The following is an 11,164-nucleotide window of genomic DNA, read 5'->3' as shown; positions in this document are numbered from 1 at the left end:
CCCCATCCTCCCCAACTTCAGCAAAGTTGATGCATTGGCCAAGTTTTTGTCCACTCCTGCCCTTTTCTACATGCTGTTCCCACAACCAGGAAGGCTTTTTTGGTCTTACCCCCCCATTTCTGGCCTTATCCCTCTTGCCCTGAAGACAGCTCAGCGAAACCACTGGGCAGCCTTCCTTGATATTCCCTTCTGCATTCTCCCTGCCAGGCTGGCTCGGGGCCGCTTCTCAGAGCTTCCCCAGCAGCCTCATGGCACTGGCCCTTGTGATGGTCTCCCCAACCAGACAGGGCCCTCCTGCTCCTCCAGGCGCCCAACAGCAGGGGAAGGCATGCTCACAGCAACCCGCACCGAGGCCCTGATTTCTGGAGACAAAGGTGATTTGGGGCGAGCAGGGCTCCCCGGAAGTCCCCTCCCTCCTGCCCCAGCTTTATTTTGGTTCTAGAATTATTCCAGTCAGCATACTCGGTCTCCACCACGCCCATCTGGGTGCACAGTCAGCATTTCATGCAATTAGAGGGAGGGATGGAAGGGGAAGAGAAGGCAGGCGAGTAAATGGCCTGCACAGCAGAGCCACTGGGGTGGAAGAGCGGGGGCTCTCCCAGACGGCAGGGGCCCACCAGCTGCATGTCCCCGGGGCCTTGGGCTGGCCTGCGCCACGCAGACCTCTTGGCTCTGGCCACACGGTGGACAGCCTGGCCTTGGGACCGGGCCACAGCTGTGTCAGGTGGGGAGAGCCACCACGTGGCCTCTGGTCCCGTGACCACCCTGGGCTCCCTGACATCACTGTGGGTAACTGGGCCTGGGTCTCCGTAGCCCACCAGGTCCAGAGGCAGCCAGCCTGAGGACCTACCTCTCACCTCCCTACCCCCCATCCCTGTAACCCGGCGGGCACCCCACCCCTCGGCTGCAAGGGGCACACAGCGGCCTGCTTGTCTGGGGCTGCCTTCAGCGGCTTGGAGCTGCCTCAGTGACACCTAGAAGGCCATGCACGCCTTCCCTCCAAGACTCCTGTGGGTGTGTAACAGCCCAGCCCTTGGCTTCTGGGCAGGACTCCTCTGGGGTGCCATTCGCACAAGCCCTCAGCGCTGGGACTCCGCTGAAGCCACACCTGCTGGCTTCTTCGCTTGCCCCAAAGCTCTCTCTCTGCCTTACACAGGTATCTCCTGAGGGCTCTCCCCCAATAAACCCCTTGCCTGCGAATCTCGGGGTCTGCTTCTGGAATCAGCCTTGGGCAGCTGGTGTCCTGGGGGTCTGAACCAGGCTCCAGAGCCACCTCCCCACCTGGCATTCAAGCCTGCCCCCCCCAACTCCATCCTGACCCCCTCAACTTCCCCTCACGGTCACCGCTCAGGCCGCCCCTTCCTGCAAGGCCCAGCCCAAGGCCTCCTGCTCCACTATGTCCTCCCAGGTGCCTGCTGCCCACAGAGGCCTCTCCCATGCCCCTCGGCAGTCTGTATTCTGCCGCCCCATTGCCCACCGGTCCCCCAAAGGCTGAGGCATCTCTCTTCCCCGCAGGGCCTGGCCTGGAGGGACACCGACAAACGCCGTGGAGCCAACGCCTGAACACAAGGACCTGGCTCTGGGACTCTTTGGACCCCGGGGCCTTATAAGGGTTACAGTTCTATTTCATAGAGGATGACCCAGCGTCCCATGTGGCCTGCGGGCCACTGATTGGCCTGGTCCCTCGGTCTCTCCTCCTGCCCAGAGAGAGGCCCTTGTGTCCACGGCAGTAGGGTGAGAACTGCGTTTGCGACGGGGATGTTCTTACCCTGCCATACTGCAGACGGGCCACTGGCCTGGGACACTCAGTTCTTTCCCTGCCCCTCACAGCGTAGCTCCCATCTTGTCCCCCTGCTCCCCGGCCCCAGAGCCCTCCCCAGGTCTATGTGGAGGGGCCGCCCTCCGCAAAGAGCAGATCACCAGGACAAGGGGATCCTGTCTTCCCGACGTCCTAGGGGCTGTGCCTTGTTCGTGTCACCCCAGCCTGTGCCTTGCACAGCACGTGGCCTCCAAGACTCATGGTCCTTGTGCATGGCCTCCCAGCAGGGACGGGATGTGGGGAGCTCTGAGAGGCCAAGGCCACCCCAAGGCCAAGGGACAGGCCTGTTGGGGAGCTCAAAATGGGAGCACAGTGGGCCAATGCCTGGCTGCCCTCCCTGGGCCCTGGCCCAGCCATGGTTGGTCCTCAGTGGGAGACAACCCCGGGTCCCTAGACATACAGCCAGGGCTGTTCCTCTACGGCAGCCTGGATAGAGGGACCAAGATGGCTCTTGGGGACTCCACCGGGGGACCCCAGCGTTCATGGTTCCAGCCAGACTGCAGAGAAGGGTGTTGGAGCTGAGTTCATGCCGGGCTCCGGTGCCCACCCGGGCGCTGCCCTGGCTGCTAGTTTCGCCGGACAGGGTGCCACATGGACACGGGCCTGCGCAGCGTGGCCAGCATCTGGTTCCAGTGCGTAGTGCCCATGCCACTGGCCGACGGCCCGATGATGACATGGCCCACGTTGCCCCCACGGCCATCACTGCTGCTCTCAGCTACCGTCACACGGAGAGACAGGTCCTGGGGAGAGAGTGACATGGGTGCCAGGGAGCAGGGGCAGTGCCAGGCACGGCCCCGAGTCCTCACCTCTGACCTGTCTAACCTCACAGCCCAGATGCAAATGCTGGCCTCACCATGTCCTTGCTGCGTGACCTTGGGCAGTGACCTGGGCCCTTCCTACCTCAGCTTCCCCATCTGTAAAATGGTGATAATCATAGTTCCCACCTGTTCTGGGAACGAAATGAGTTAAAAGGTGTAAAGCACTTAGAACAGTGCCTGCACACAGTCAGAGCATTATAGATGTCTGTTGTTAATCCTGAGATAATCATATGTTGAACTCATAACAGGAAGGGAAAGAACCTGCTTGAGATCAAAGTGTGAAGCTGAAACTGGAACCCAGCCTGACTTCTCTCCTCCCCCTCCCCTTCCCCCTCCCCCTCCCCTTCCCCCTCCCCCTCCCCCTCCCCTCCCCCTCCCCCTCCCCTTCCCCCTCCCCCGGTCCCAAGAAGTGTCTCGCCCTAGGAGGCTGTGGAGTAGAAGTAGTGGCACTATGAACACCCAGGGAAGCAGGAGGCAGATGCGTGGCCTGTCCCATGAGCGTGGCAAGGCAGGACCAACCAGGGACGCTGAGATGTTTGCCTGGATTACAAACACCCAGAGTGCGGCAGAGTTCTGGGCTTTCAAATTCAGACCGGCTGTCCCAAGAGGGGAGATTAGGGGGTTTCTGTACAGCCCCAGGGCCAAGGGGCAAGTTCTGGCTCAAGGCACAAGAGGACTTTCTCACGTGGTCAGGAATGCCCAAGGATGGAAGAAGGGAGTGAGGGAAGGTGGTGAGCTCCCCATCCTCTGAGGCATGCAAGCCGGGCCAATTCTGTGGCCCAGGGCACATCCTCTGCAGTCCTTCCACCCTTGGCCTGTGATATCTGTGCTGGGAGGGGGTCTCCCTGGGGCACGTCGCCTGCTGAAGGCCAGCGGGGGTCTGGGGAGCTCCACAGGGCCTCTGTAGGCAGAACCTTGGGAGATTCAGGACCAGAGCTCTGGGCGTTGGGTCAGCCCTGGCTCATCCCTTGTCCTTTGCAGTTCCCTCCACCGGGAACTGTCTTCCCACAGATCTCAGCTTAGCTACCCCCACCTGCAGAGGCCTCCCATGACTGCCAAGGTCTGGCATGCTCTTAGTGGATGGGGATTGTCTGGAGACTTTCCTGCCTGTCCCTTGTGAGCGCCAAGGAAGCAGTGCCCGTGTCCCCAGCACCCACCAGAGGGCTGGTACCTAGTAGGTGCTCAATACACGCTTCTCGACTAGAAAGGTGATGCCTTAAGGCAAACCATCACCCCCTGAAGGAGCTCTGAGGAGACAGACTGGAGGGGATAGAGGGGCCCCCACCCGCTGCACCATCCACCCTCACCTGGAGCACAATAGCTGGCACTGAGAAGATCATGGCTTCATTGAACACTGGGTTAGGGTCGTCCCTCTTCACAGCCGTCTTCTTTTTGCTCATCTTCCTCCCATCCTGCAGCAGGTACACCTTGACGAAGGGATCTGTGGGCGGGGAGGGGGGTGGGGGTGAGAGCCAGTGCTACACTCACTTGGCATAGACCTGCCCGGTCACAGCGGCTCACCGGCCACTCTCTCCTGCAGTCCTGCCATCAGTCCTTTATTGCGTTCCTATTTTACAGATGAGAAAACTGAGGCTCACGCGCGAGTCAGGAGAAGAGCTGGGCTTTGGACTCAGGCAGCCAGCCCCCCAGACCGCACGAGTGCTCCCCTCACGTGAGGCTCTGGGGAGCTCAGCAGACCCACCACTTTTCATTCTATAAATGGCCCAAGCGCAGATGTCAGCTGAGAGTCACCTGGCGCCTGCTCAGTGGAGCCTGACTCAAGGACATGCAGCTCTGGAATAACGAGTCGCTGTCTGCTCGTCACTTACCACCCACTGGGTGTCCTTGCTGCACCTGCCTAGACCCGGGTCCCCCAGGCTCCCAGTCAGCCTCCTGCAGCCCTCAGTTCTCAGTTACTCGGGGCTGAGGCTCCTGCAGACCTGACGCATCAGGTCCTGCCTGGCGCCCACACCATCTCGGTGGCCCTGGTCCCCGTTTGGGATCTGGGATGCAGTCCAGCCTCTGGGAAACGCCTACCTTGTTTTCATACCCATGCCCCAGCCTCCTGCTCTCAGACTCCCATCCCTCCCCCACAGGGGCTCCCTGCCAGCCTCTGTGGTTCCCATGTTTCCCCAGCTAGATTAATCTTCCCACTGGGCATGGCTCCTGAGCCCAGCCAAAGCCAGGGGTGGGGGGGGGCCTGGCACTGTGCCCTACACCTGCTGATGCCTCCAGGTGCCCAGGGCTTAGCAGCTGGGCCATGGCTCCCACCTGCCACATGGAGGAGCCAGCCAGGCAGCCAGAAGGGCCTTACCCGCTGTGGTCTTGTCGTTGGTCCAGATGAGATTCTTGGCTTTCACCACGACCACTGTAAGACGCTCGGCCGTTGGGAGGTAGCTGAGGGACAGCAGGATCTCGCCCACAGCGTCGGCGGCCTGGAGGACAGGCAGATGACTCAGAGGGCTTCTGCCCCTGGACTTGAGGGGCCCAGGGAAAGGCAGAAGCTTCCTTCTCCACTGAGAAGTTGCTGCTTTTGGGGCCCCTTACATCAGGGCATCAGGCTGGTGGGATCGAGAAAGGGGCCCCTCCCCTGCTCCACGGCGCCATCCCTGCCTTGTACCGGGTATGGGTCCTGCCTTGGAAGGAAGGCCAGAGGTTGCCTGTCAAATGCAGCAACAAAATGCAGTTATGTTCCCTCATTCCAGACCAGAGAAAACATTCTCTGGTAGTAGCACTTACAGGTCCAGGTGGACTGGAATTAGTAGATCACTTGCTTAAATAACAGTAATGCTCCCTAAGCACTGCTACATTTACAACGGTAAACTGCCGCTTGGCCTCTGTCTGAAATAACTCGCTTGAGGGCCAGAGGAGTACGTCCCTAACAGAAGCTCTACAGGAGTAGAGCTTCATGGCTGAGCAGAACTGAGCAGAATCTTTTTTTTTTTTTGGCGGTATGCGGGCCTCTCACCGCTGTGGCCTCCTCTCCCGTTGCAGAGCACAGGCTCCGGACGCGCAGGCTCAGCGGCCATGGCTCACGGCCCAGCTGCTCCGCGGCATGTGGGATCTTCCCGGACTGGTGCACGAACCCGTGTCCCCTGAATCGGCAGGTGGACTCTCAACCACTGCGCCACCAGGGCAGCCCCAGGAGTAGAGCTTCTAAAGGTTTGGTGGTAGGAGCAAGTAGAAGGGCTGGAAACAGTGTTCATGGTGCCTTTTATTTGCATGCAGTAAACTGAGTTTCCTTGAGTGTGGCTCAGCTCTTTCTCTAATCTCCTAAAGATGCTGGCGTTCAGGCTGTTGCGAGGACAGTGGATTCCCTCCTCTAAAGTGCACGCGTATGACGCTGTCCTCAGGCACAGGCAGGTGGGCGGGCTTACCTTGTTCTGGTCCTGTAGGTAGAGCCAGCCGCCGAAGGGCTGCAGCAGGAGGTCAAGCACAGAAAGCTTCAGCTCCACCACCCCTGTGCTCACATTCCGCTCATCTTCATCGATGCCAAACACGGAAAACCGCAGGCTCTTCTCCTCCAGGGCTGCAGGGTCCAGGGGAATGGAGAACTTCTCATCGAAGAAGATGGAGTAGGCATTCCTCTGGATCTGCAGAGAGAAAGAGCAGTGGAAGGAGGTCCAAAGCTGGGGAGGAGGTGGCAGCCAGATGCCTGCGAGGACATGGTAGGGAGTGAGCGCTGGATGGGGAGTCCGGAGACCTGGGCTAGCGACCTGGCTCTGTTGTCCCCACATTGCAATGCCAATCCTTCCTTTGGTGGCTCAGCCCTGATGATATAAAAGCCCCCTGTCCTCTTCTCAGTGGTGGCCAATCTAGTGGCCTGGCGTTCGAAGCTTCCACAAGCTGACTCCAGCTAATTCCCATCCTCTGTGCCCATGGGTCCACAGAACCCTTGCAATGTGCTGGCTGAGCTGGCCATCTTTCTTGCATGGGTTCAAGTCCCGCCCTGGGCCAGGTGTGTAGTGAGTAGGGATAACTGTCTGTGAAGTTGAGAGTCACTGACGTCCCGTCCATCATGGGGCCTGGCCTAGGACTCTCTGAACGTTATGGGGTGGATGGACCGATGGAGTGGCGAGGCAAGGCTGGGCAGACTCTGTTTCTAAGCCTAGTCCTGCCTGGTGGGCGCCACTGGCCTCTTCCCAGGAAGCCGTGGGCGGGCCCTCTGGGAAGGTGCACTTGTGGGCACTGATCCCCCTTCCGTGGGGGGCTGTTTGGTGATATTTTAAGAGAGGAGATCTCATCCCTGGCGCCTCGCCTGATGTCGGGGGGCTGCCCAACCTGGGGGCAGCCACCCACTCACTGGGATTGGCTGGGCTGCGATGCTAAGAAGCCTGCACTCTTGGGAATAAATCTGTCGGCACCTCCAGGTGCCCTGAGCTGCGCTCTTCAGTCACTTTCCGGGCTGGAGAAGCCTCTTCTTACCTTGCGCCCTGGGAGCTACATCCCCTACCCAATCACCTGCTTGAGAACCAAGGGCAACCCTTCCTTCATGGGATAAAGCCCACCTCTTGATCCTGACCCTGACATTCAGGCCTTTCAAGATCTTTGGCCCTAGATTCCTTCCTCTGGCCAAATTAGCCCCTTGACTGTCCCTTGCCCATAGGAGCGCAGGCTCCCCGATGGTCCATTCTCTGTACGTTGCACTTTGTGAGCACATGGAGACCCAGGGGTGGAGTCCTGGATCTCCTGCTCACTTGCTGGGGTTGTCGTGGGCAAAGCACTTTCCTGAGCCTCAGTTTCCTCATCTGTAAGATGCCCTCAATCCATCCCCCATCACTGGGGCTAATGAGAGGGTCGCAGATGTGTTGGGCTCTGTGAACCAGGTTTTCAGCATACATCAGGCCGTGGTGGCTGCTGTCAACGTGCTGCCTCAAGGGATGTGTCCAGAACCGCCCAGGTCCTCCAGGCAGCTGAGGCCATGGGCAGCGTGGATCTGGGCTCAACAGGAACACTTCATGGTCCTGACAGATGACAGTCCATTGGGCGCTTACCAAGGACTGGGCTGAGGACTTTGCATTTCCTGAAGCACTATTATGCTCACTCGACAGATGGGAAAACTGAGTCACAGAGTGCTTAAGTGACTCACCCAAGGTCACACTTCTAGGAAGCAGAGAACCAGGATTTGAACCCAGGCAATCAGGCTCCAGGGTCCTGCTCCTAACCACCCACTGGACTGCCTCTCTGAAGCTGGCCTCCCCTTCTTGGCCCTACATACACCCTGGTGGTTGGTTCTAGACCCTCCTAGAGTGAGGGGGGCAGGGTGGGGCAGGAGAGGAATGACAGTCTCCACCTCTGAGGAGCAGCCAATTTTCAGCACAGGAAACAGGACTGGACACGGGTGGGTCTCTGAGGAGCCAGAGCCACTTGACCTCAGGGTCCTCCTGCTCTGGTCAGGGCCCGTGCTGGGCTGACCTCGCCCGCGGGTGCTGGGCAGCAGGGTGTCTCACGTAGACCTCTTTCTCTCTCAGCAAGTGGGGGCGGATCATGGAGGGGTATCCTGGGGGATGTGCTGGGTCCCTCTCCTTGCCCCTCCCGGCTTATTCTGCACCCTCCCCCCTGCTTTCGGCCCCAGGGGCTGACCTCCACGGGCTGCATCAACAGGCTCCCTAGGCCTCTGGCTTCCGGTGGGGTCAGCCAGTAGGGGTCACTGGGAGGAAGCCAGAGGTTGGAGGGAGGTCGGGGTGCTTATTCCTCCAGGTCCTTCTCTGCAGGATTGCTGCAAGCAGACGGCGCCTCTTGACCAAAGGGCACAGAGCCTGTCAAGGTGGCCCTCTGCACACACCGGTCTCTAGGTAACCTCGCGTTCCCCTCATCCCCTCAGGCCAGGGTACCACGCCATCCCTGAGGTCGCCCCACACACAGCATTGTAACAGTCCTGTTATTAAGCTCTCCCCAGATTAGCCAACAGGAGCTTGTCATCCCTTCCCTGCCAGGTCCCCAAGTTGACACAATTGACAAATGGACAATTACCACACCCTGGATTCATGTGGCAAGACTGCTGGGAACTGCACACAATGGGAGCCTGCAGGTGGAGGCCCCAAACTCCCAGTTCTGTCCTCGCTGTAGCCAGCACCTTCCGCTCTGGGATCAGCATCCAAATCTGCTCTCTAGCGCCCTCCTCAGTTTCTGCCTGGCCCTGCACCCCTGCCTGCCTGGGCAGGACTCACGAGAGCCCAGGGCACGCGGCTGCCCCGCTCTCCCAGCCCCGACTTACCCGGGAAATGCCCACGATCTGCTCGTCCGGCAGCAGGCTGACGCGCATGAAGCAGGACTCGAAGCTGGCTTCCTCCCGCTCCAGGAGGTCCTTGCCCTGCAGCACAGCCACGTGGAGGGTGTGGGAGGCAGCATCGTAGTCCATGCTCACCTCCACCTGGCCCAGCGTGAAGTCCTGCCCGAAGGTGTTGCTCACGGAGGAGATGGAGTTCAGGGAGTCGGACGACTGGGATTTTCGGAGGGTCCCATAGGGGGCCAGGTCCAGCTCACGGCCCATCAGCTCCAGGGGTCCCAGCTCGCTGATGCTCTCAAAGGTGTCCTCAATGCTGAGGCTGCCTTTGCGACTGGGTGGCCCCCTAGTGCTGGCCCGCTGGGCATTCCAGGCAGCCACTCTCTGGGGGTGAGAAAAAGGGACATGGGAGCATCGAAAGGGCAATAGGCATGGTCTTGAAGAGACAGCAAAGAGGTATGATAAGCCCTGTTCATGCAAGGCACCTCCAAGTTCCCCTTGAGCAAAAACAGGGCTTGCCTTAGGAAGGTCCTTCTTCATTGTCATTTCATGTCAGTTTTCTCTCCCTAACCAGGAGGTAAGAGAGCTTTTTCTCAAAATGTTTATTTATATGGACTGAGTTTCATACATAAAGATGTTCACTGCAGTGATATTTATAAAAAGGAAAAATAGTTAGCAATCTAAGTGTCCAGCAGAAGGGGAACAGGTAAGAAAACTAGAGTACAGATACTCAATACATGACAGAGCAGCCTCAAAGGAAGTTTACACAAATGTCTACCACATGAGAAAGTTTTCATGTTGGATAACACTAACTCTAATATTCAAATTTTTCTTTTCTCTCAATTGACCTTGGCATTTGAGAAAACAAAAACCGTTGTACAGTAAGCATCTCCCATGTTGGTACACAGTCTTCATTACCATAATTTTTAAGGGTCTCCTTAATTTGCCATTGAGTAGATCGCCATAGTTTATTTTACTATTCCCCTACTGTTGGACATTTATATTATTTTTAATTTTTCACAAATATAAACAATGCAGCATTGAATAGCTTTCTTTCTTTTTTTTTTTTGGCGCACGGCATGCGGTATCCTAGCTCCCTAACTAGGGAACGAACCCGTGCCCCCTGAAGTGGAAGTGCAGAGTCTTAACCACTGGACTGCCAGGTAAGTCCCTTGAATAGCTTTCTTAAAATCTTGGCTTAGAGGACATAGTCCTTTTTTTTTTTTTCAATCTATTTATTTTTTTATTTTTGGCTGTGTTGGGTCTTCGTTGCTGCACACGGGCTTTCTCTAGTTGCTGCGAGTGGGGGTTACTCTTCGTTGCGGTGTGCGGGCTTCTCATCACAGTGGCTTCTCTTGTTGTGGAGCACGGGCTTTCGGCACGTGGCTTCAGTCGTTGTGGCACGTGGGCTCAGTAGTTGTGGCTCTCGGGCTCTAGAGCACAGGCAGTAGTTGTGGCGCACGGGCTCAGTTGTTCCGCAGCATGTGGGATCTTCTCAGACCGGGGATCGAATCCATGTCCCCTGCATTGGCAGGCAGATTCTTAACCACTGTGCCACCGGGGAAGTCCCAAGGACATAGTCCTTTTGAAAGCTTTTGATACATGTTTCCAAAATGCTCTTTGGAAAAGTTGTTCCAATTTACAGTCCCTCCAACTGAGCAAGAGATAATTCCTTCCAAAACCCCAAATGAGCAAGCATGTGGGACCTTTATCTGGTAACAGATTCTGGCTGTGCTCTCTGGAACTCTACATGATGTTAGAAAAATTCTCTGCCAGTGTTAAGTGATGAAGCATTTAGCAATATATAGAGAGCCCTAAAAATGTTTATACTCCCTGATACAGTAATTTCACATCTGGCATTCATTCAAAGTATGTAATCCCAAATGAAGACAAAGTTTTACATGTAAACCATTTACTGCATTATTTATAGTGGCATTTAGTAAATCATGGCACACACATAAAAAAGAATCTTAGGCAGCCATTAAAATAATGTTTACAATCAACAATATGAGAAAGTGCTTCTGTTTTAAGTGAAATGAAAAGGGTAGGGTATAAGCTTCTATGTAGAAATGACACCCATTGTTTAAAAACTATGCATGGGAAAAAGACCGGGGGGAGGGGCCTAGATTTAAAATATTGGAAAGAAATAAATCAAAATGTTAATAGTTTGAAGACAATTCACAGTTGTTTGCCTCTGGGTGGTGACATTTGGGGAGGTTTTTCTTCTTATTTTTATTTTCCTGTATTTTTCACAGGATGGTGTTTTAAATTGAAAGCATTCATTCATTCACCAAGTATTCA

General features: G+C 56.5%; 1 protein-coding gene across 5 annotated transcripts in view; it reads right to left on the bottom strand.

Annotated features, from left to right (window-relative positions):
• Positions 1-359: 359 nt before the first annotated feature.
• Positions 360-11,164, bottom strand: part of SYT12 (synaptotagmin 12) — a 47,156-nt gene continuing 36,351 nt past the window's right edge. For all 5 annotated transcript variants that reach the window (XM_067037684.1, XM_059069378.2, XM_067037681.1 and 2 more), the window contains 5 exons: positions 8,855-9,247; positions 6,015-6,230; positions 4,952-5,072; positions 3,945-4,078; positions 360-2,559 (listed from right to left, as the gene is read on the bottom strand). In XM_067037684.1, coding sequence (XP_066893785.1) covers positions 2,386-2,559; positions 3,945-4,078; positions 4,952-5,072; positions 6,015-6,230; positions 8,855-9,247 — 1,038 coding nt within the window. In that variant the 3' untranslated portion in view covers positions 360-2,385. The remainder of the gene's footprint in view (positions 2,560-3,944; positions 4,079-4,951; positions 5,073-6,014; positions 6,231-8,854; positions 9,248-11,164) is intronic.

This window comes from Kogia breviceps, chromosome 7, assembly GCF_026419965.1.
Source record: "Kogia breviceps isolate mKogBre1 chromosome 7, mKogBre1 haplotype 1, whole genome shotgun sequence".
NCBI lineage: Eukaryota > Metazoa > Chordata > Mammalia > Artiodactyla > Physeteridae > Kogia > Kogia breviceps.
The sequence above is the reverse complement of the archived record's forward strand: the minus strand, read 5'-3'. Positions and strand labels throughout refer to the sequence as shown.